The following is a 26,065-nucleotide window of genomic DNA, read 5'->3' as shown; positions in this document are numbered from 1 at the left end:
TACCCAGTTCTACAAAAAGCTACCCCACTGCTCCATTCCCGATACACAGATAGCCCAAGCACCTGGTTAAAAGCAAATAAACAAATAGTCCAACAAAGATTTTAAAAGACTTCAAAACTTCTAGAATGCAAGCCTCCAAAGGTCACATCAGGAAAGTAAGTGGAGTCACTAAAAGTGGGACATCCAAAGGTCTGAACGCCCTTTCACAGAGGCCCCCCTGGAGGGTCTTCCCTGGCCCTATGGCTTTCTGACCCTCTAAATAACGCCTGCCATATAGACCGACCATTGCTTGGCCTCTCTTTAGTATATTCAGCTGGAAAAACGAATCACATCAACAATCTGGTCAGTTTTGATACGGCCAAACAAAATGCCACCAGTGTTCCTAGGGGTCCAGCTGGAAGGATATGACCATTAGGCCAAATCCGTGTCCAGGGCCAGGCTCTGCCCCTGCCTCTCTGAGAGTAACAATGTCCCATTTGCCAAATGGATGAGAACAAAATGGAAAGCAGGCTTTAAAAATAAGTAATCTTCTTTTAGTGCATTAAGGTGTCATCCACAACGGGGATTAAATTCTCTCACCCAGGCAAACAGCGGCGAGGCCGTCCGCACCCCCAAGGGGTCCCCTCTTGGAACAGCAGAGGCAGAGTCACCTGATGCCAGGTCAAGCAGACCCTTCCAGCTAGTGCCAGAGCGTCCAGGGTTGACTTCTACCTACATATGGACGAGCGGGTAGAGACCCTGGTCTTGACCCTAGAGTCTCCCTGCCCCCAACACAGTCGTGTTCATGGGCTCCCTTCTGAAGTTTACAGGTCAGCTCCTTGGGGGATCCCAACGATACAGGGCTGTTTAAATATGGCTGTCAAACCTTTCCTGTGTGGGCCTCCCCCCGAAGCAGTCTGATATCGGTACTGGATTTTTAAAGTTAAACTGAAGCAATATCTAGCTTCCGCGGTGGAGGCCCTGAAGCAGGACTCCACAAAGCCAAGATCTGGACGCACAGAAGTGAGCTCCCTTGAGAGCAGCCAGCCACAAATCCACCTGCTTTATCTTGAGATTCTTTTCCCAAAGCAAAGCAAAGAGATCCTCGATTACACAAACCATTTCAAAAGTCACACAACAGGGGCTTCCCTGGCGGCGCAGTGGTTGAGAGTCCGCCTGCCGATGCAGGGTACACGGGTTCGTGCCCCGGTCCGGGAAGATCCCACATGCCGCGGAGCGGCTGGGCCCGTGAGCCATGGCCGCTGAGCCTGTGCGTCCGGAGCCTGTGCTCCGCAGCGGGAGAGGCCACAGCAGTGAGAGGCCCGCGTACCGCAAAAAAAACAAAAAAAAAAAAATCACACAACAGAAGGCTGAACCGTGTATTCAGATAAATCCCCTTCCTCCCTCCTCTCTACATACAAGAGCCTTTCATGGGGGGTGGGCTCCACATGGGGAGGGTTTCAAAGGTGCAAGTCTTTAGCCCAAGGAGAAGCTGCACTGACAGGAGAAGGGTCAGGGTCCCTGGTACACCCCCAAGGGTCAAGAGGGGAGGCAGCCGGTGAAAGTGGGCACGTTTCGTTATAACTGCAGGGAGGCCATCCGTCAAGGTTTTTTTTTCTCTCTAGCCTCCAGACCTTAAACTCAGTCACATACCTATGCAAATCGGTCTTATCTTCAAACTATATTCCTTTGTTTAGACAGGGGCCTAAAGAATTCCAGGCCTAGGTAGTCCCAGGTTTTGCTACTGCCTGCCAACAAGAAAGTCCTCAGATATCTGTCAATCTCACCACGCTTTTCCACTTTCCTTTTCAATTAAGCCTCTTGTATGATTGCCTCAGCTCCTCCTCTGAGAACACTCTGGAGAACTGGAAATAGTTTAATTACTTTTGTCTCCAAAAGAATCAGGAATACAGCTGAGAAAAAGGACCTAAAAGGTTTATGTCACCCAATATATTTCACTTCAATCACGCTATATGGCATCGTGTGGGAAAGAACTCCAAAATAAAAATGGAAGTAAAGACCCTTCGCTAACCCTTCAGAGTTCCCAGTCAGATTTCTTCCCCAACTCTGCAACCCAGTCTTGGCCCTGTAAGTATTCTTTACGATGGCACGAGCCTGATAGAAAACATTACTTCTACTCTGGAACAGACTCAATTTAAAAAGTAAACTGCGTCAGAGCTGACTATTCTCAGAACATCTATAAAGTTAACCCTACTTGCCCGCCTGTTCACAATACCTGAGTGAAGGTATATTTCTAGAAGGACTCTCCCAGTGGACCCAGGTGAAAAATGCTGGAAACAAGATGGCAGCCAACCCCAAGGAAGGCTGGGTAGATGCTCTATTTCGTCCCCTCGAGGGGTGTGCCTTGGACCACGCGGGCTCTGATGCCCCACCCCCAACTACACCCTCCATCCCTTCTCTTGTTGGGATACTTTAGAAAGAACAACGAGGCTTTTCCGTAATAGTACGCGACCAGAAGGTATTGTTACTACATCATGTGGTTTAATGGGAGCATTCCTTGGCCTAAGAATCCAAGAATGTGCTGTTCTCCTCCGCGGACTCTATGCATTAAAAGACATATACAGGACACTTCCTTTAAAAGGAAGGCACTTGGTCACACCTCCACGTAATGCCGCTGCTGCTGATGTGTTCCAACTCACAAACAAAAGCCCAGCTTACCCGAGGGTCCTTTTACCTGGTCTTCACCAGGCCAAGTACCTGAGGGCTGACTCAGCCCAGAATTCCACACGCCTTTATCCAAACAAACAGGTGGCCCTCCCAGAGACACTGCTCCCATTCACATCTCAAAGGGCGGGGCCTCCAATGAGAAATTTTGCACCTGCCCTTGGAAAGACCTGGCTTCAAAACAATTTCACAACCGGTTAGTATTTTAGCATAAATACCAGGCTAATGGTACCTGGAATTTCAAGACATGCAAAGTCAAACAAGAGTCAACCAAATTTCCTATTTGCAACTACAACTTTGCGTGCTCTACCCTTGCAAAGTAAGGAGTCCACCAAGGTCTGGAAAGAGCACAGGGGTGCCCAGAAGCTCCCAGGGTATATTTTAGTATATGAATGTATAACAGCCTTAGGTAGAAAAAACCCATGTGCTCACAATATACAATTCATCCCAGTGACGGCTGTGGGGTTCCCCGACATACACTGTGGAATGAGATTCCGGGGGAAATTCCATGCAGTTGCCCGAGGTCTGTTCGTTGCTATGGTTTTACGGAAGCAAGGGTTGGTTAGTGCCTTTCAGTTCCTTTTTTCCCATTTTCGCCGTCTCTTTCCTGGTGGGGGTGGGTGGGAGCTTAAGTGAAATGATAATAATAAACATGTAAAGAATAATAGTAACAGTGCTGTTTATGGTGTATGGCGGCTGGGGCTGGTTTCTGGAGGCCGACTCGGGTTCAGTTCCAGCCTCTGTTATTCAGCAGCTCTTAGTTCCCTTGCCCGAGTGCCCCAGCCTCTCTTGGCCTCAGTTTCCTCCTCCGTACAATGGGCACAATGCGTCCTTGGGCAGAGAAGAGCTGTGGGCACTAATGAGGACGGACACGGCCCTTATTGCCCGACGGCATCAGAGCTACCACGTGGCAGGGGCCCTGCAGGTGCTGCACAGGCCGGGGCCAGGGAGGGATTCATCCTCTACAGACACAAAGCCTGTGGCTCAGTGAGGGCCTCACACCGAGAAGGCCAGCGTCACTGCCGTCCCCCAGCAGCAGGCGACCCCTGCTTTGCCTGGCAAGCCGTCCACATACACATCCTGTTCACAGGGACACTCGCCACGCTTGCTAAGTACATGTGTGGCCTTTGCAGCGAGTGCCTGTCCCAGCACAACACTCCTAACCCTGATTCACGCTTGGAGAGCTCCCACGCTGCCCTTGTAGACCTCACGCCTTCACAAAGCTTCCGAACCCACGCATTTGCCCTGAAGGGGTTACGGCTGCACCCCAAGAAGGAAGAGCTGCTCTCAGGCCACTTGGAAAATTAAGTCTGCTCCTTCTGGGTCAAACGTTCTGGAGCAAACCTCTCCTAGGACATGAGGAAAGAGAACATAGCTTACACTCTTCTGTAAGAGCGCAATTACAGTCTGGGAGAGAGAAATGGACTGGGGGCGTGTTGAGACTGGAAGGGAGGACACAGAGAGCCCCGGAGAGAAGGTGAAGGGCAATGCTCTCCTCCGCAAGAAGTGTCCCACCGAGAATGCCTCTTGGTACCGAGCCCTCACTGGGTCTGCCACCCGGCTAAGCTGAGCGTGTGTCTGCAGACCATGAGCCCTGGAGACCCAGGGGTGCCTCCAGTCGCCACCTGAAAGGATGCCCGTCCACACGAGCACGGGCGTCCTGCCCTGCACGGGGAGAACTCCTTCAGAAAAATGCCCCTGCCCCAGCACGGCTTGCCTCTTGGGATAAATATCTCGTCTTTGTCCTCAGTTCCTGGCACACAGCTCCTAAAGCCCGAGGAATCTCGAATGTCTTTTGTATACTAAGGAGATGACTGGTGGTTGCGGGGCGGGGTGGGGGGGAGCTAGATAACATCAGGATGGAGACTGGGGGCCAGAAAGACCAATGCGTGGTTAGAGGGTAGCAGCTTTGCCACCTGGACTTCAGGGGAGGGGATGGCAACTAGAGAGGGAACACACCCATGCCTGTGATTTAATCAGCCATGCCTCCGTAATGGAACCTCCAGAAAACCCCTAAACAATGGGGTTCGGAGAGCTTCTGGTCCTGGGAGGGCGGCACACGTGGAGAGTGTGGAAGCTCCCCACCCCTTCTCCCTTCCCTGTCCCAGGTACCTGCCATTTGGCCGTTCCTGAGCCGCGTCCTTTATTAGACACTGATAATAGTAAGTAAAGTGCTTTCCCGAGTTCTGTGAGCTGTTCTAGCAAACGATCAAGCATTTGGAAGGGGTTGTGGGAACCTGCCGCTTTACAGCCAGTTGGTGGGTACAGGAGGCCCAGACTTGGGGTTGGCGTCTCAAGGGAGGGGCAGTCTTGGGCTGAGCCCTTAACCTGTAGGGTCTGTGCTGTGTGGGTGCTTAGTGCCAGAGTCGAGTTGAATTGTAGGACACCCTGTTGGCGTCCTGAGAACTGGAGGACTGCTTGTTGCGTGCAAGAAAAATCGCACACAGTTGGTGTCAGAAGAGTCATGAGTAAACTGCTCAGAAGCCCCCAGTTCAGCCACAGCTGCAGGGTGTGGACTGTGCGTCTCCCACGGGTCCTGCAGGGTGACTCAGATGCTCTAAGCTATGCAAGACCCCACTCTCTGTGCACGACGGGGGGCGGGGGGCGTGCCGAGGAGCCAGGTACTTGCAAAGGGAGCTGCTCTGGCACACGGGGGTCTTCGGGGGCTGCAGGAAGAAGTCCGAGCACATGGCAGCTGGAAGGCAGGGGAGACCCGGTTCTGTTCTGCGAGGGTCGTGCCGGGAGACTCAAGACCAAACCCAAGCTGGGAAGATGCTCACAGAGGGAGACCAGAACCCCATCCTCATCGACTTGATCGAAGACGTGACTAGACACCAGACCCCAGAGTCATCCCTTTCGTTACCTCAAACGTCATCCACACGTCCCCTGTCAGGACTGAGTCAGAGGGGTGAGAAACACAGACCCTGACACTCCGGAGGGAGCGTGGAAAGGGGCGGGGGGTGTCATTGAATCTCCTGTCTGCATTCCTTGGACACCTTCGGAGTCCTCAGACTCTGCTACGGTTCTTCCCTTCTCAAGAATTACACAGAGCAGAGAGAGCACGTGACGTTGCTGGCACAGGATTCAACCTAAGTTTGGAACCCATGGCGGGTGTTTACATCCTAAAAGGAGGAAGACACCGTCATCAGTGTCCTGCCCAACAGGCAGTCCTAGAGCCTGAGCTCCTGGGACGCCTGTCCGTCGCTTAACGCAGGGGTCCCCAACCCCGGGGCCGGTCTGTGGCCTAACAGGAACCCACAGCAGGAGATGAGTGGTGGGCGAGCGAGCGAAGCTTCATCTGCCGTTCCCCATCGCTCACATTACTGCCTGAACCATCTCCCCTCCACTGCTTCCCACCCCCCATCCGTGGAAAAGTTGTCTTCCACAAAATCGGTCCCTGGTCAAAAAAACACAGGAGTCAAGAACTACGAAGAAACTTGTAAAAGAACACAAGATCGTGTGCACTTTCCCAGTAGTTTACCGGGTAAAAAGCTTCCTAGAAGATAGCGTGGACAGCCGTCCATGGTCCTATCGGGGGGAGCAGAGGAAGGAAGGCTGAGAGCAGAGAGGAAGCGGGCAGACTTAAAACAAAGCTTACGCACTTCTATATATTGTTTTTAACTTTTTGACGGGTATGCACAATTTCTGTAATGGTATTAAAACAAACACAGTTTAACTGTCCACTTTCCAAAGGATGCTTTTCCGGCACTATATATCAAGACCTTTAAAAATAGTCTATTGCCATTTCCAATCTCTGCTCCCTCCCGGCACCTCCAGCCAGCCCCTGAGATCTGTCCCTCTCTTAACGCTGACAGTGTCAGAAATCAGCAAACAGAAACTGTGCACCACAAAGGGACCTGGGGTCTATCTGTAATAATAGGGCACTCACTGCACAGGGGCACTTCCCAAGCAGGGGCCTTGGGTAGGTGAGGCCAGCAGCAATCTTTCCCTCAGTCCTCCAGCCTTTGAAACTTAGGCACTGGAGCATCTGCTCGCAAGGCCCCTTCCAGCTGTTCCGGGCTGTGTCGGTGTCAGCATCCTGCCTTGTGGCCACCAGTTTCCTCCCAATACCTTCCAGAGACTTCTCCACGCTTGTTGCAGGGGTTATGGAGCTCTGTGACCCCCGTATCGGCCAAGGGTAGGGAAAGAGAGCTTCCCTGCGCTGCCCCGGCAGAGGAAGCTGGGCCAGCCCCTGGGCGACCAATTCTGGAATCCATGGTGGAGCTGAAGCGTGCGTACCTACAACCTAGGAATGCCACTCCCGCCCTGGAGATACTCCCGTTCTTGTGCCTGAGGACTCAGGAGACAGTCCACGGCAGCTCTGCTGTACTTGAGAAAAAGAGAAAACTACCTAATTATCCATCAGTGGAAGGTGGAAAAAGCAGCCCTAGTCCACCCAGAATCCTGAACTGTAGTTCCAGCTAATGAACTAGAGCGACACAAATCAACCTGGATGAACCTCCAAACTGTCACGTTCTATAAGGAGAAAGCTTCCTGTGAAATTGTGCGCACAGAACCATAAACGTTTGAAATGCCCCAACAATGCTGTAGCTGAGCCAGGGGGGACATACACAAGAGGTGGGATTCCAGGGGGCTGGATGGGAGCTCCTCCTGGGCCCGGGGGCCGCCCAGGTGTCCCCTCCTTGCTGTCTGCTAAATGATATGCATTTAATTTGATAATAAAATATACAGAGATACAAGGGTAAGCCTTGTACCTAAGAGTTTCTCAGCACTTCTACAGATACTTTTTGTTAAAAAAAAAAAAAAAAAGAACTTACAATTATTTATGGTATTTGACCAGTCTAATAAGTAACTTCAGCATGTGAGCTCTTAGCAGCTATAAAATAAACTCTACATAATATCTAAATGACTCAAATCTATATATCGTGTTATGGAAATTATTCACATATTATTTATATAACTATATATATAGAGAGAGAGAGAGATAATTCACCCATTTAAACTATACAATTAAATGGTTTTTAAATATATTTCACAGCATTGTACAAATATCACCAGTTTAGAACATTTTCGTCACCCCCCAAAACCCTGTCCCTGTTCACCTGAGCAGTCAATGTTCACGTCCCCGCAAGCATTACCCGGCCCCAGCCCCTGGACACCACTAATCTACTTTCTGTCTCTACTGATTTATCTACTCTGAATATTTCATATAAGTGGAATCTTATGTGTCCTTCCATGTCTGGCTTCTCTCACTTAGTGGAGTGTCTTCGAGGCTCCTCCACGTGGGAACACGTGTCAGAACTGCATTCCTTTAGAAGGCCAAATAACACTCCATCACGTGGAGAGCCCGTATTTTATTTATCTAGTCATCAAGTTGATGGGTCAGATTTATTTTTTTGATGTAAGGTGTATGGCGTTTTCAATAATTCTAAGACAGAATAAATTCCCCCACCCCAGCTTTTTTTCTAAGTTGAAGTCTAGCTGATTTACAATGCTGTGTCAATCTCTGCTGCACAGCAACGTGACTCAGTTATCCAACCCCACTTTATTTTTATTTATTTATTTTTTTGCGGTACGCGGGACTCTCACTGCTGTGGCCTTTCCCGTTGTGGAGCACAGGCTCTGGACGCGCAGGCTCAGCGGCCATGGATCACGGGCCCAGCCGCTCCGCAGCATGTGGGATCTTCCTGGACCGGGGCACGAACCCATGTCCCCTGCATCGGCAGGCGGACCCTCAACCACTGTGCCACCAGGGAAGCCCTCCAACCCCACTTTAAATTCGCTTCCTCGGTGAGGAAAGGCCCAAGGCAGGTGACGGTGCCCGGCTCACCTTCTCCTGGGCTGACTGGGTCACGCTGGACACTTGTCCCATGGCCAGCTCCAGGGGCTGCTGCAGCGGGTCCTCCTGGAAGCAGAGGAGTGGCGGGCCCTGGAACGGAAAAGCACAGTGAGGAGATGGGTGCAGTGCCAGGCAGGGTGGCTACTTTCTAAAGGCAATGACTTACTTGCCGCAAAGCTCGGCAGACCTCAGAACATGTGGTCTGACTTCCTTTGGTTCAATCCATGCCTCTAAGTAGCAGCAACGGGCCAAAAACAGTAAGAAGCGCAGGGACAAACCCAAAGATGTTGCAATAAAGTCGGCAAAGGATATTTTGAGAGTTCGTGTTTACGGTGTAAGGGGAGAAGCCCAGGCTCCTGGGGTGGACGGTGGGTCTGGAGTACAAGCACAGCACCTGGCCAGGCACAGCAGGTTCAAGGGCTGTGCTGCCCTTCTTCTGGGAAAGCACTCTCTCCGGTTTCAGAGAATCACCTCTCCCTGTTCCACGTGGGCGCTGGCACTCTACTGAGGGCGGCCCCCTTCTCCTCTCCCACTGCCCAAACGGCGCGTGAGGGGGAACCCGGGGGCGGGGAGCACAGTGGGAGGCTGTGGCTGCTTCTCCCTGGAATTTGGGATTCCTTGGCTGGAAATGAACTTGGGCCGGTGGCCATGCCCAAGGATCGGGTTCCTCCAGAGCTGCCAGGCTCCTGCCCTCCAGGGTCTCCTGGTTCAACCCCGCCCTCGGCTCTGTGCATCCCCGTAAGCTTCCAGAAAAGTCCCCTGTGGCTTGTCGCCCTATGTCCATTTTGGTTCCTGCAATTAAAATCTCCAAGTGCAAGACGTGCAAGTAATGAATATGACCACAAGGCGACAAGATTGATGTTTTATAAAAGAACAAACCAGGCCTGGATTGCCAACCAAGTCTTGGCCTTTTAAAAATAAGTTCTCTTGAGAAGCTGAACACTTACGCCTACAATACGACCCCGGAACGAAACTCTTCTTAAACTCTTTTCCTGACATGTTCCAGAAAGTACATCATCGTCAAGTGAGCTCCGATCGACTGGCTAAAAAAGAGATTCAGACCCACAACTTCCCTCCGTATCTCATCGATTTCTGAGACTCTCAGCTGTGACGTGCTCGTTCCAACTCCAAGGCCAGATCAAGGGTAGGGAATTAAAATGGTACAAAAAGGCACTAAAGCTCTGCTGGCAAGTGCAGTGCAGAGGAACAAGAATGAAGTCATCACGGGGCTGTGTCTTAAGAATTCCCAGTGATCCAGGGTAAACCTACAGGGCACAGAACATTGTCACTGACATGCTTCTAACCTCACCCTGTCTTAGCAACACTGATCTCACCCCCTAAAAATCATCAGGGAAGAATTAAATCTATTAAATCTTCTCAAGCGTGATGAAGTTGTGCTTTGGGGGCTGCTCTGCTGACATTCTCCACGGCTGGAGCTTGTTTTGGTGTGACCTGCTGACCAGGGGCTTGGGGATGACATCACCCTGTGTGCCAAGCTGCGTGGCTGAAAGCGCAGCGCCCAGCACAGAGCCTAGCACCAGGCAGGGAGCTGACCCCTTGCGGGAGTCGTTACAGCCGCCGGGACTGCGTGTGAGACAACGCACCTTCTGCACCAGCCTGAAGACACCGCGTTGCCTTAAGCAGCCCCGATGCCACCTCCTGCCCCTGCCCGTCAGGAGATGCCATCTATGCCCTTTTAGGTATGACAGCTTCTGAATGAAAACCCTGGAAATATTTTGCTAGGGAAGTTAATGTCAAGGGGCAGTCACACGAAGGAAATACATTATGAAATTAAAATAAGGACCCAGAGGTTCCCCTTCCCTTTCTGCTTGATCCTTGAGTTTCAGGAAGCCCGGCGTGCGTGCGGCATAACCACAAACTCCCACATCTCTGCACCCTGTCCTTGGGAAGGCAGCCCCGTTCCGAACTCAACCCCACTCAGACTAGAGCAAGATTTTACATCCACAGGAAAAGCAACAGGCAGGAATTGCCAGGAAAACACTGCGAAAGCAAAAACAAGAGACTAGCTCTCCTTGACGCTAAGACGCACTCTAGAACCTCTGTGATTCAAAGCGCGAACACACAGACGACTAGTAGGGCTGGAGCGGGATGTCCAGAATAGACCCCAACACGTGTGGACACGGTATGTGACAAAGGTGGCATCCCAAATCACTGGCGAAAGATGGAGTTTTGAAAAATCTGGGTACGGGAGGAAACCCAGATAGAAGGCAAACCTCACTCCACTACAAGTAAAGAACACGACCACGTGAAGGGGTGGGGAACAGATCTAAGCTGAGAAACTGAAGAAAACAGTATCCCGGCTGCACATAAATGCTAGAATCTAGTCAGTAAATGTGTTTCTCATGGGGGTACAGGTCAGCAATTCAGAACGTAAGTTATGTGTAAACTAGAATTGGCCAAATAAATATGCTACAGAGAGTAAGTCCCAGATACCTCACTTCTGGAGGAAGAAGTTCGAGATAAGGAAAGGGGAAGATGAAAATGAACTCTGTGCCGCTGACCTGGAATCCAGGATATAGGTATAGTCGTGGTTCTGAAGATACAGACAGAGAGCTGTGTGCACATGAATGTGTTAGCGTCCACATATACATTTCCTAGGTCTGTCCACTAAGAGGGTCTAGAAGCAATGAGACCCCAGCGGTAATGAGCACACCTGATGCCCAGATCTTGTTTTCTAAACACTTCTCCAGGAAAAGGAATCAGAGCTGCTTGGAAAAGTGGCTGAATCCAGGGCCAGAGAAGAGGAAAATACAAGACGAGCTCAGAGCAGACACCTTGTGGAACCGTCAAGAAATGAGATGCTAAGAAAAGAAAAAAGCTATGTGTGTGTATATATATATATCTCGATGGAAGAACACAAAAGAGCTTCTAATGGCCAAAACAGGAACAGTTTAAGCAACAAAATAAATAGTGATGGTACTGAATTATAACCCATGGAATAAAATAAATACCCATGAGTCCATGCTGATGTAAATAATCAATTACATATATAGATGGAGGAGAAGTGGCAGCTCTTTCTTGCAGCAGGATTCCAATGAATAAATGCAGAAGGAGAGAGGGAAACAGAAAATCATCATTAGGCAAACTCCACGGAAGTCAATGGCTGCAGACCAGATACACAGATGGATGCCAAAATCAGTGAGTGAAAGTATGAGGGGTGACAGGATTTGTACAACCTCAAAGTATCTCCCCAAGTTATGTGATAACTATAGCAGGAAAGGATAAGAGGAGACCTAAGATGTAAGAAGAGAAACAGGCGGAAATCACCTTAACCAAGGAATGAAGGCCACTGCTTCTCCCCAGCGGTACGCCACACTGACATCACGCACCCCGTGGCGCAGCACACTGAAAGGGGCACATCACTTCCGTGGTTTGTATAACTGCAGTCCACTTGTGTGAAAACACCAAACTGAGGGATATTTGGCAAAATAACAATCAATAGTCCTCAGAGTTGTCAAGGTCACAAAGAAACAAGGGAACACTGGGAAACTGTTACAGCCTGCAGGAGACAAACGCAAAGCAGCAACTCAATCCATGTAGGACCTGAACGGGACCCTGGAACAATAAAAGAATACTGGCAGAAAGCCGGTGAAATTCAGGCGGTTGCAAAGTCAACACGGCCTCTGCTGTTGCAGGCTTGCCCCGCATTCCAATTATAACTACCGTACCCCTCCCTCCCCCCCACCCACCCCCCTGCCCCACCGCCCCCGCCCCCGGCCTGAGTGAGCCAGAGTCCCCTAATCTGCCACTGCTTGAACCCTGTCCTGTCTGGGTGGGAACAGATGCCTGAGGGCAGCCTACATGCAGAGGCGGGGCCCAATCCAAAGCTGAGCCCCGGGAGCTGTGCAAACAAAGAACAGAAGGGAAATCTCTGTGCAGCCTCAGGAGCAGCGGATTAAATCCCCACAAGCGACTTGAGGTACCTCCATCTGTGGAATACCTGAACAGACAACAAATCAACCCAAAATTGAGGCAGTGGACTTTGGGAGCAACCGTGGACTTGGGGTTTGCTGTCTGTGACTGACTTGTTTCTGATTTTTATGTTTATCTTAGTATAGTTTTTAGCTCTTGTTATCATTGGCAGATTTGTTTATTGGTTTCGTTACTGTCTTCTTTTTTTTTAATTACTTTATAATTATTTTATTTTAATAATTTTTAAATTTGAATTATTTTATTTTATTATTATTTTTCTTTCTTTTTTTCTCTCTTTTCTTCTGAGCCATGTGGCTGACAGGGTCTGGTGCTCCGGTCCGGTGTCAGGCCTGAGACTCTGAGGTGGGAGAGCCGAGTTCAGGACATTGGACCACCAGAGACCTCCCGGCCCCATGTAATATCAGTCGGCAAGAGCTCTCCCAGAGATCTCCGTCTCAACACTAAGACCCAGCTCCACCCAACGGCCAGCAAGCTCCAGTGCTGGACGCCCCATGCCAAACAACTAGCAAGCCAGGAACACAACTGCACCCATTAGCAGAGAGGCTGCCTAACATCATACTAAGTTCACAGTCACCCCAAAACACACCACCGGCCGCAGCCCTGCCCACCAGAAAGACAAGATCCAGCCTCATCCACCAGAACACAGGCACCAGTCCCCTCCACCAGGAAGCCTACACAAGCCACTGAACCAACCTTACCCACCAATAAACAACGGGAACTACAAACCTGCAGCCTGAGAAAAGGAGACCCCAAACACAGTAAATTAAGCAAAATAAGAAGACAGAGAAACACACAGCAGATGAAGGAGCAAGGTAAAAACCCACGAGACCAAACAAATGAAGAGGAAATAGGCAGTCTACCTGAAAACGGATTCAGAGTAATGACAGTAAAGATAATCCAAAATCTTGGAAACAGATTGGAGAAAACACAAGAAACGTTTAACAAGGACCTCGAAGAACTAAAAAGCTAACAAATAATGATGAACAGCACAATAAATGAAATTAAAAATTCTCTGGAAGGAATCAATAGCAGAACAACTGATGCAGAAGAATGGATAAGTGACCTGGAAGATAAAACAGTGGAAATAACTACCCCAGAGCAGAATAAAGAAAAAAGAATGAAAAGAATTGAGGACAGTCTCAGAGACCTCTGGGACAATATTAATCACACCAACATTAGAATTACAGGTGTCCCAGAAGAAGACAACAAAAAGAAATGTCTGAGAAAATATTTGAAGAGATTATAGTTGAAAACTTCCTTAACATGGGAAAGGAAATAGTCAATCCAGTCCAGGAAGCACAGAGAGTCCCATACAGGATAAATCCAACGAGAAACACACCAAAACACATACTAATGAAACTATCAAAAATTAAATACAAAGAAAAAATATTAAAAGCAGCAAGGGAAAAACAACAAATAACATACAAGGGAATCCCCATAAGGTTAACAGCTGATCTTTCAGCAGAAACTCTGCAAGCCAGAAGGGAGTGAGAGGACATATTTAAAGTGATGAAAGGGAAAAACCTACAACCAAGATTTCTCTACCCAGCAAGAATCTCTTTCAGATTCGACAGAGAAATTTAAATCTTTACAGACAAGCAAAAGCTAAGAGAATTCAGCACCACCAAACCAGCTTTACAACAAATGCTAAAGGAACTTCTCTAGGCAGGAAACACAGGAGAAGGAAAAGATCTACAATAACAAACCCAAAACAATTGAGAAAATGGTAATAGGGACATACATATTGATAACTACCTTAAATGTAAATGGATTAAATGCTCCAACCAAAAGACACAGACTGGCTGAATGGATACAAAAACAAGACCCGTATATATGCTGTCTACAAGAGACCCTCTTCAGACCTAGGGACACATACAGACTGAAAATGAGGGGATGGAAAAAGATATTCCATGCAAATGGAAATCAAAAGAAAGCTGGAGGAGCAATTCTCATATCAGACAAAATAGACTTTAAAATAAAGACTATTGGAGGAGACAAAGAAGGACACTACATAATGATCAAGGGATCAATCCAAGAAGAAGATATAACAATTGTAAATATTTATGCACCCAACATAGGAGCACCTCAATACATAAGGCAAATGCTAACAGCCATAAAAGCTGAAATCGACAGTAACACAATAATTGTAGGGGACTTTAACACCTCACTTTCACCAATGGACAGATCATCCAAACAGAAAATAAACAAGGAAATTCAAGCTTTAAATGATCCATTAGACAGGATGGACTTAATTGATATTTATAGGACATTTCATCCAAAAAACAACAGGATACATTTTCTTCTCAAGTGCCCATGGAACATTCTCCAGGATAGATCATATCTTGGGTCACAAACCAAGCCTTGGTAAATTTAAGAAAATTGAAATTGTATCAAGTATCTTTTCTGATCACAATGCTATGAGACTAGATATCAATTACAGGGAAAAAAAGTGTAAAAAATACAAACACATGGAGGATAAACAATATGTTACTAAATAACCAAGAGATCACTGAAGAAACCAAAGAGGAAATAAAAAAATACCTAGAAACAAATGACAATGAAAACACGACAACCCAAAACCTATGGGATGCAGCAAAAGCAGTTCTAAGAGGGAAGTTTACAGCAATACAATCCTACCTCAAAAAAACAAGAAACACCTCAAATAAACAACCTAACCTTACATCTAAAGCAATTAGAGGAAGAAGAACAAAAAAACCCAAAAGTTACCAGAAGGAAAGAAATCATAAAGATCAGATGAGAAATAAATGAAAAAGAAATGAAGGAAACGACAGTAAAGACCAATAAAACTAAAAGCTGGTTCTTTGAGAAGATAAACAAAATTGATAAACCACTAGCCAGACTCATCAAGAAAAAAAGGGAGAAGACTCAAGTCAACAGAATTAGACAAGAAAAAGGAGAAGCAACAACTGACACTGCAGAAATACAAAGGATCATGAGGGATTACTACAAGCAACTCTATGCCAATAAAATGGACAACCTGAAAGAAATGGACAAATTCTTGGAAATGCACAACCTTCTAAGACTGAACCAGGAAGAAACAAAATATAAACAGACCAATCACAAGCACTGAAATTGAAACTGTGATTAAAAATCTTCCAACAAACAAAAGCCCAGGACCAGATGGCTTCACAGGTGAATTCTATCAAACCTTTAGAGAAGAACTAACACGTATCCTTCTCAAACTCTTCCAAAATATAGCAGAGGGAGGAACATTCCCAAACTCATTCTACAAGGCCACCATCACCCTGATACCAAAACCAGACAAAGATGTCACAAAGAAAGAAAACTACAGGCCAATATCACTGATGAACGTAGATGCAAAAATCCCCAACAAAATACTAGCAAACAGAATCCAACAGCACATTAAAAGGATCATACATTATGATCAAGTGGGGGTTATTCCAGGAATGCAAGGATTCTTCAATATATGTAAATCAATCAATGTGATAAACCATATGAACAAACTGAAGGATAAAAACCATATGATAATCTTAATAGATGTTGAAAAAGCTTTCGACAAAATTCAACACCCATTTATGATAAAAACTCTCCAGAGAGTAGGCATAGAGGGAACTTACCTCAACATAATATAGGCCATATATGACAAACCCACAGCCAACATCACTCTCAATGGTAAAAAACAGAAACCATTTCCCCTAAAATCAGGAACACGACAAGGATGCCCACTCTCACCACTATTATTCAACACAGTTTTGGAAGTTTTAGCCACAGCAATCAGAGAAGAAAGAGAAATAAAAGGAATCCGAATCAGAAAAGAAGAAGTAAAGCTGTCACTGTTTGCAGATGACATGATACTATACGTAGAGAATCCTAAAGATGCTACCAGAAAACTACTAGTGCTAATCAAAGAATTTGGTAAAGTAGCAGGATACAAAATTAATGCACAGAAATCTCTTGCATTCTTATACGCTAATAATGAAAAATCTCAAAGAGAAATTAAGGAAACACTCTCATTTACCACTGCAACAAAAAGAATAAAATACCTAGGAATAAACCTACCTAAGGAGACAAAAGACCTGTACGCAGAAAACTATAAGACACTGATGAAAGAAATTAAAGATGATACAAACAGATGGAGAGATATACCATGTCCTTGGATTGGAAGAATCAACATTGTGAAAATGACTATACTACCCAAAGCAATCTTTGGGTAGTATCAATGCAATCCCTATCAAACTACCAATGGCATTTTTCACAGAACTAGAGCAAAAAATGTCACAATTTGTATGGAAACATAAAAGACCCCGAATAGCCAAAGCAATCTTGAGAAAGAAAAACGGAGCTGGAGGAATCAGGCTCCCTGACTTCAGACCATACTACAAAGCTACAGTAATCAAGACAGTATGGTACTAGCACAAAAACAGAAATATAGATCAATGGAACAGGATAGAAAGCCCAGAGATAAACCCACGCACATACGGTCACCTTTTTTTTTTTTTTTTTTTTGCGGTACGCGGGCCTCTCATTGTTGTGGCCTCTCCCGTTGCGGAGCACAGGCTCCGGACGCGCAGGCTCAGCAGCCATGGCTCACGGGCCCAGCCACTCCACGGCATGTGGGATCTTCCCGGACCGGGGCACAAACCCATGCCCCCTGCATTGGCAGGTGGACTCTCAACCACTGCGCCACCAGGGAAGCCCTATGGTCACCTTATTTTTGATAAAGGAGGCAAGAATATACAATGGAGAAAAGACAGCCTCATCAATAAGTGGTGCTAGAAAAACTGGACAGCTACATGTAAAAGAATGAAATTAGAACACTGCCTAACACCATACACATAAATAAACTCAAAATGGACTAAAGACATAAATGTAAGGCCAGACACTATACAACTCTTAGAGGAAAACATAGGAAGAACAATCTTTGACATAAATCACAGCAAGATCCTTTTTGACCCACCTCCTAGAGAAATGGAAATAAAAACAAAAATAAACAAATGGGACCTAATGAAACTTAAAAGCTTCTGCAGAGCAAAGGAAACCATAAACAAGATGAAAAGACAACCCTCAGAATGGGAGAAAATATCTCCAACCAAACAACTGACAAAGGATTAATCTCCAAAATTTACAAGCAGCTCATGCAGCTCAATATCAAGAAAACAGACAACCCAATCCAAAAATGGGCAGAAGACCTGAAAAGACATTTCTCCAAAGAAGATATACAGACTGCCAACAAACACATGAAACATCACTAATCATTAGAGAAATGCAAATCAAAACTACAATGAGATATCATCCCACACCTGTCAGAATGGCCATCATCAAAAAATCTACAAATAAATGCTGGAGAGGGTGTGGAGAAAGGGGAACCCTCTTGCACTGTTGGTGGGAATGTAAATTGATACAGCCACTATGGAGAACAGTATGAAGGTCCTTAAAAAACTAAAAATAGAACTACCATATGACCCAGCAATCCCACTACTCGGCCTACACCCAGAGAAAACCATAATTCAAAAAGAGTCATGTACCACAATGTTCATTGCAGCACTATTTACAATGGCCAGGACATGGAAGCAACCTAAGTATCCGTCCACAGACGAATGGATAAAGAAGATGTGGCACATATATACAATGGAATATTACTCAGCCATAAAAAGAAAGGAAATTGAGTTATTTGTAGTGAGGTGGATGGACCTAGAGTCTGTCAAACAGAGTGAAGTAAGTCAGAAAGAGAAAAGCAAATACCATATGCTAACACATATATATGGAATCTAAAAAAAAAAAAAAAATGGTTCTGATGAACCTAGGGGCAGGACAGGAATAAAGACACAGATGTAGAGAATGGACTTGAGGACATGGGGAGGGGGAAGGGTAAGCTGGCACGAAGTGAGAGAGTGGCAGGGACATATATACACTACCAAATGTAAAATACATAGCTATTGGGAAGCAGCTGCATCGCACAGGGAGATCAGCTCGGTGCTTTGTGACCACCTAGAGGGGTGGGATAGAGAGGGTGGGAGGGAGACGCAAGAGGGAGGGGATATGGGGATATATGTGTACATATAGCTGATTCACTTTGTTATACAGCAGAAACTAACACAACATTGTAAAGCAATTATATTCCAACAAAGATGTTAAAAAAGAAAAAAAAAGTAGGGTCTTCAGTTTAGTTAAAAACTTCTGTTAATTTCTTGTACTGTTACAATGTTAATATCATTTCATTATAAAATATAGTAACGTTGTGCCGATATTAATTTCGTATAGGTTACAATGATAATATGATTGTACTATGAAACATAGTAACATTATACCAATGTTAATTTCTCATATTTTTACAGTGTTAGTATCATTATACTATATTATAGTGACATCGTACCAATGTTAATTTCTTGGTTCTGCTCTTGTGCTATGGCTATGTAAGGCTGGCTGAGGAAAGTATGGAAACTGAATTATTTTTGAAACTTCTCTCTAAATCTAAAAGCAGTAAAAAATGTAAAGCTTTTTTTTTTTTTAAGGAAGATGTTACAAGAAAGCAGCCCATCTTTGTTGACTCTATTGACTAAAGGCCTCGCACAGATCTCATCGCATCTGGAGTGGATGCTGCTTTCCAGACTGAACCCAAACTTATCCTCTTCCACGGATGAAGCACAGAGAGGTCAGGGCTTGCCCAAGGTCACACAGCCCCAGAGCTGCCTTCCAGCCTAAGCAGTGGCCACACAGCTCTTCCGAGTGGCTCAAGAGGTCCCTTCCCTCCTCAGCAACCCACGAGGGGCTGACAGGCGTGGATGCTGGCTTTGGCTGCATTTTAGTTGACACTAACACTACACCCACTCTTCCTTCCCCTGAATTCCCGTCTTGCTGAGAGAATGGGTGAATGCAAAGAACAACCTGAACTGGCATCTACTCCTCGTTTCTATTGACAGTTTGCAAAGTCATCAGTGAGCCTCCTTTAATGTTGATTCTTTAGAAGTGAAAAACAGAGCACATTAAACAGCTTGTTCGGCCCAGGCCTGGCCAGCTCCCAAGCAGGGGAGGCCTGTGTCCAGACGGGGTGATGCGCATCTCCACCGTTTGTCCCCCTCCAGCGACAATTTTCTAACAGGGCCTGTTATTCATGCTCCAATCGCCACCTGGCCCAAGCCAGCCGTGCGCTGGGCACCGGGTGCGCTGTGCCTGGATGGACAGGGCTCTGGCCTCCCTCACAATCCCGGGAGCTGATGAGGGCACCAGTGACCACAGGGTCCTGCTGGGGAGAGGGTGGGGCAGCAGAAGGTCAGGGACCCCCGTGCTGAGACCTGAAATACTGACAGGAGTTCAATAAGGAGAAAGGTTAAATAATGTTGGAGATACAAGAAATGCCTTGTGGGAAGATCCCACACAGGAGAGAACACTGAATGTTTGAGCAATGGAAAGGAGACCGGTTTGGGGGTCAGGCAGAGAGTGCCTTCCCATTCTTACCAGCTGACTTAGACTGTGGCCACCGTGGGTGGTCAAGGAGCTTGAATTTTTGGGAGCAGCGCACGAAGGAAGCTCATTAAGAATAAGGAAACTCCCAAGTCTTGTCACTTTGTTTACTTTTCAAGTTGCCACACCTCCTATACGAGTCAGAGCTATTAATAACATGTTCTAAGTTCACAGGACATTTTTTTTTTTTTCCCACAAAGACCACAAATTGTCCTACAGTCTCGGTCATTTGCATTTAGAACATTCCTCTGAAAAAAATCCTGGGGCAAAAGACTAAAGAGACAAACAGCTCTGTTAACCCTCCCCACCCGGGGCCTGGGCCTGCTGGACAAGTCCAGAATGTGGCCCTCACTCTCAGAATGCTGCTGCCCGCACGTGGTCCCAACAGCAGCAGCCTTGGGAGGAAGGTGCTGTCCAGCCCACCGGGAGGGGGCAGGGGACCATGGGCACGCTGGCTTCCATAGCTGGTGACCTGCTGTGGAAACGGCAACACTGGAGCCACCAGGTGTGGACCACTGCTGGGGTGACTGTCGCCCCAAACCACTTTGTAAATGTTCATGTAAATGCAGGGGAACCAAAGGGAAAACCTCAGCTGTTGCCTTTAAATAATACAGCATTAGTTCCCAGTCTGGTGACTGAGCCAGTTCTGGGAACTTTCTGTTCTCTGGGACCGAACCGCCATCAGATCAGCTGGAATTAGGTGTTTGCGATGGCAGAGTGGAGAGACGTTGTGGGGTGAGGGGGACCTGACTGACTGACTGGTGGCTGGCTTACGGACACTGTGTGTACCCAGCAGCTTCTCACTAGTGAGGGGCTAGCTCGGGGAACTTGTGAACAATATAGGAAGCTCCCTGCACCCCCAACAACTTCCTGAGTCTGAAGTGGGGGAGGGAGCAGGCATGTGTATTTTTTCAAAGCTCTCTAGGCAATTCGCCAGTGTTCCCCAAACACCTGGCATCAGCCTGGCCAGCTGGCAGAGTAGCCACGGTTTCCTCACCTGTCTCTCCAATTCACCATTCTAATTACTCAGAGTGAGGGTTACAATCCCAGGGGCCCTCTGACACAGGGAACCTGCAGTGCCACAGTCCCTGGTCATCCGGGGCCAAAGGAGACTCCACAAGCTACTGACCCACCCTCAGCTCCTAGGAGATAGGAGCCCCTTTGTTAGGGATGATGCATTAAACAATCGCACCCTTTTATCCTTTCTTGCTGGACCGCAACTAAAGGAAACATTTGGGTCTCAAAGTCAAGTTTGCTGCCCACAGGGGACCATGACTGCAGATGTGGATGGACCAGGAAGACCCCCCAGCCCAGGGTCTAGGTCAACCCTGGCAAGTCTCTCTAGCCCGTGGGCCTCAGTCTCGCCTTTCGGAGAAGCGAGAGGTGCTGCGAGAAGGGTTTAGGGTTCCTTGCAGTCCTAAAACACAAGCTGGAGTAAAACAGAATGGGAGGAGTCGCTCCATTCAGGAGAGAATCCCACCTCACACGGAAGACGCTGGAGATGCCTGAGTTACGGCCAATCCCCCAGCGATAGGCAGAGAAGTGGTCTCCTCCCGGGCCAGGGCAGACAGATAATAGGACAGGGTGGGGGCAGAAGGGGGCCGCTAAGCTGTGGCTCGCCCCGGGCTGAGTGCGGGCTTGGAGGGTCAACCCTAATCGGGGATTAGTGGAAATCGTGTTGGAGGCAGGGCAGAGGGAGACTCCGCAGGGCTGGCTGCCAGGTCAGGACAGCCGCTAACGGAACACCAGGGCCTGCTCACCCACGCTGTCGTGAGTGTCGCGGTCGGGATGGCCCAGGACAGGGGAGAGGTATGCCAAGGCCAGGGCAGGAGTCACCCAGATCCTATCAGCCAGCAGAACGTTCCATCTGAATTCAAATCGAGCAACATTTCCAGGCACCAGGGAGAGCAAAGTGACGCCAGCAATTCCCTCCCCCATCACACACGCGCACACACGCGCACACACACGCACACACACGCATGCACGCACGCACACACACGCACACACCTGACACCACAGTCAGACCCAGTCTACTGTCAGAGGAGACTCAGGGCTGCCTTGAGCTTAAACCCAGTACATTATTGCCCCTTCCGGGCAGGAGCTCTGGAAAAACTGGTGTCTAAGACTCTGCAGTGCATGGCGAATAGCAGAGAACGGAGAAGGTGCGAAGGAGCCAGATCTCTCCCCGCCCCCTGAGCCAAGGGCCCTCTCTCCTCCCACACGGATTCAAGTGAGTAGGGAGACAGGTTTGCCTCCGAAACCTTCAGGTATTTGCTTCAGTTCTCAGCCTTACCCGACCGGCTGCAGACAAATTCCAGAGCAGGGATATCCTCCTTTCTCTCTGAGGGCTCCAGGCAAGCGGGTAATCTGGAAGCATTGTATCGAAGGCAATCATAGTTTCTAAGCCAATCAGGAAATGTCAGGAAACACGGCAGAATGGTTTAAGCAGGACTGTCCCAGACTTACAGGAGGGAGGCTCGTGCCTCTGCCTGACCCTCTCAGGAGTCCCAGGGGGACGACCAGGACCCTACAGGTCACTCGCCCAACACCAACACGCATGTTACTGCTCACGAAAGGCTGAGACGCGCCCTGTCTCATCCAGCTGGGACAAGACGTTCACCCGCTCACAACTCCAGCCTGCAGTGTCCTCAGCCCCGGAACGCAGGCCCTGGACACCAGGCCAACCAGGGATCAATGACAGCAGCTTCGTGGGGAAACAAAGCTGTGTCTTCTCACATAGGTGAGGTCACGTGGCTTTAGGGGCTCCCACAAGAGGTGGGCTGCCCCCCCTGAAGAGCTGTCCGGTTCTGGCGGCCGCGGCACGGACTCCAGGCACCGAGGCAGACGGCAGTCAAATGACCTTGAAGGCTTTTTTCATCCAAAGGTTACGGTTATTTTTTTCCCCAGGGTTCAGAACACGGTCTTTTGTTGGATTTATGCTCATTCACACTCAAAGCTATTTTGTTTTTTAAATCCGTGGCTATGTGAGTCAGTCAAGGCCATGCGCAAAGACCACACAGAGGGCCCACCGTGGAATATTTTGAAGGTTGATGGTCCAGACACACAGCATTCACTATTTCCAAAGCAAAGCGCCACAGGCTTCTCCACTGAGTTCCCAAGCAGGTGACGGAATGTGGTACACCTGGGAGCCATGAGGCCAGGCGAAGACTGGGAGGTACCCCAAACCCCCCAGGCCCCCATTCCTCCTACGGAACACCTGGAAATAGCAGACGCCAGGAGCTTGTCATTAAACCAAGACGTCTTAGAAGCAAAAATAAGTCACCCAGTCATTAACCAGACAAGAAACATAACCACAGGAGCATGAGGTAGCAGAGCTCCGTCATAAGCCCCTGAGCTTTGAGGTAGGAGATAGGTGGGTTCAAATCCCAGCTCTGCCACCCACAGGCTGTGTGACCTTGGGTGGATTACTTAACCTTTCCAGGCCTCAGTTTCCCCACCTGTAAAATGTTGACAACGCCTCTGTCGCAGGAGTTGCGAGGATTCAGAGATGACAGACGTACCTGAAGCCCCCAGTACATGTCTGGCGAGTGGCTAGCCCTCAACGGTCACTAATTTTAAATGCCAAGGAACGCAAACCTTCTGGAAATAACACGCTGGGCAAAATTCAGCTCTGTACGTGGAAGCATATTTGGTTCACGGTTATTCAGGTGCAAACGCAGTTCGGTGTCCACCTGAATACGGGAATCCACCTGGGACGCCAGGAAGGGCAAGTATGAGCCTGAAGGGGAAGGGGCACCCCGAAAAGTCTCTCCAACAGCCAGTCTGTCCCTCCAGTGGAGCCTAGGGCCTGGCACACCTCATGTCTGGTTAATAAAATCGAATCATTTTGTCTTGATTCCCCATCAAGGGTCCTCCAGTCTTCAGGGTCTTTCTCCTAACTTTCAAGGATGCTCTGCCCCTTGAATCAGTCAAGGGTTGTGGCGAGGCTCCAGGGAAGAAGAGCTCTGCTCTGAACCCGCGCCCCGAGATCACCGCGCCCGACCCCGCAGCACGACCGGCCCTCACGGAAACTCACCGCTCTCCGTTTGGCCTCATCGTTCAGGGCGGCCACCCAGGCGGCCTGCCACTGCTTCCTCCAGATGCTCAGCGTCACGATCCAGGCGAGCAGCGCATCCGGCTCGGGGCGCTGGCCCTCGCCGGGCTCCGCCGCCCGCCTCGGGGAGCGGGGTCGCGCCCTGGCCAGCGCCCACTGCGCCAGGTACAGGCCCACAGTGCCCAAGGCCACGACGAAGAGCGCCACCAAGCCCAGCCACTGGACCTCACCGAGCCACGAGTCCAGGCGGGACATGGTGATGGCGCATACCCGGCGCGCCTCGCCCCAACTTCCCAGGCAGCCCCTGGCCGGGCGCACAGCCCGCGGACGGCGAGCTCAGGACATCAGCTCGCGGCCGGCCGGGGCTCGCGGGGGGCGGGGAGGGGGCGCGGCGGGCGGATCCAGGCGGCTGGCGACGCGGGCCCCGGGCGCCGAGAGGCCGGCGGGCGGGGTGAGCGGGAGGAAAAGCCCAGCCGCCTCACGACGGCCACGGCCCGGGACTGCGCCTCCCCTAGCAAATGGGGACGCGGCGTCCCGCGTTCCCGACTCGGGCGTCTGGTAGTTCCCGGAGCCGTGGCCGGGCGCCTTTCCTCCAGCGCGCCGCCCGAGGCGTCCCGCCCGCGGCCCAGCGGCGGCCGGAGGAGGGGCGGGGCCGCGGGGCGGGGGAAGGGGCGCGGCCTGCGGGGCGGGGCGGGGCCTGGGCCTTCCCTGAGCCCGGGTCGTCCCCGCCGCTCCCCACTCCCCGCTCCCCGCGGCCCGCCCCGCCCGCCCCTTGAAAGGCCCAGCGCCCAGCTCCCCTGCCGACCCCGCCCCCGCTGCGGCCTCGGCCCCCGCCGGCCGTGTGCGCGCGCCGCCTGCCACCTCCGGCGCCTTCGCCCGGACCATGGCTGCGCGGTGGCCGCGTGTGCGCCCGGCGCTGCATCCTCCTGCGCGGACCTGTCTCCGGCGTGGAGACGCGAAAGCGCGGGACTTTCCAATTAGTCAGCCCAACCCCAGGGCTACAGTGGGGCGGGCTGGCGGGGCTTCCGTGAGCCTGTGTGCGCGTGTGTGCACGCGTGTGCGTGCATGTGTGTGCGCGCGCCTGTGCGTGTGAAAGGGTGATTTCTAGGATCGCCATCTGCCCACCAGCAAAAGACAGTTGTCCGGTTTTAACATACTTGGAAAGCCCCTAGAAATCCACCACTCGCACCCTAAGTCTGGAACCTGGCTTTAAGAGCTGCCATGATCACTCCTGGGAGGGTCTCAGGAAAATGCCCATTAAGAAGTTTGTGTGTGCGCATGTGTGTGGCGCGCTCCCTGCGCCCCTCAACCTTGCAGTCCGCCCCCGTCATTAGGCAACGCCTCAAAACACTAGCCTGAGATTCTCCAAGGCCTAATGCAAAGCCTGAATCATAAAATCGTGATTTGCTTGTAGTTCTGCGGCTGTATGAAGGGGATTTGACCTTGAATTGGGTTGGTTAGACCTGAGCACTTAGCCTTCTCTTACCTAGCCAGGGTCTGCCTGTCTGGTTGGTAACATCAGTGAGGATTCTGGCCCCGACACTGCAGCAGAGGGTCCTCACTGGCTCCTCCCCAGCCCCTCCCTCTGCCACGGCAGTGGGTAAAGAGAAGCCTTCCAACCTGGCTCAGAGGGGAGATTGCTAAGAAGACGGACTAGTTGGGCCGACGGAGGTTAGGGTCTGGATCTGGTTCAGAGGCTAATGGCATTTATTGACAGCTATTTCGTGAAAACCCTGGGAGCAGTAGAACAAAGAGAACCACAGATGCTGTGACGAATCTGCCCTGGATACCAAGTATTGAAGAGGAGGGCGAGGTGCCGGGCTGGAAAGGGGGAGGTTGGATGTAATGGCATTTGAAGAAGTGTGTGTGTGCAAAGTCCCTGAGGCCTGCATGTAGCTCAATACCCTAAGCCCTAGAGTGTGGGCCCTCATAGGAGAGGGTATTTCTGGCTTAGAGACTGGAGGCCAGGAGATGAAGGTGAGTGAGGGTTTTTTTTTTTTTTTTAATTGAAGCATAGTTGATTTACAATGTTGTGTTAATTTCTGCTGTACAACAGGGTGATTCTGTTATACGTATATACCTTCTTCTTCACATTCTTCCCCATTACGTTTTATCCCAGGAGGTTGACTATAGTTCCCTGTGCTCTACAG

At 49.4% G+C, this 26,065-nt stretch overlaps 1 protein-coding gene across 1 annotated transcript in view; it reads right to left on the bottom strand.

The window, feature by feature from the left end:
• C2CD2 (C2 calcium dependent domain containing 2) overlaps positions 1–24,174 on the bottom strand; it is a 58,418-nt gene extending 34,244 nt beyond the window's left edge. The window contains exons 1-2 of the mRNA XM_082839149.1: positions 23,898–24,174; positions 8,456–8,554 (exon numbers count right to left, since the gene is read on the bottom strand). Coding sequence (XP_082695275.1) covers positions 8,456–8,554; positions 23,898–24,170 — 372 coding nt within the window. The 5' untranslated portion in view covers positions 24,171–24,174. The remainder of the gene's footprint in view (positions 1–8,455; positions 8,555–23,897) is intronic.
• Positions 24,175–26,065: the final 1,891 nt, after the last annotated feature.

Source organism: Leucopleurus acutus, assembly GCF_964270905.1.
Source record: "Leucopleurus acutus genome assembly, chromosome: 5".
NCBI lineage: Eukaryota > Metazoa > Chordata > Mammalia > Artiodactyla > Delphinidae > Leucopleurus > Leucopleurus acutus.
The sequence above is the reverse complement of the archived record's forward strand: the minus strand, read 5'-3'. Positions and strand labels throughout refer to the sequence as shown.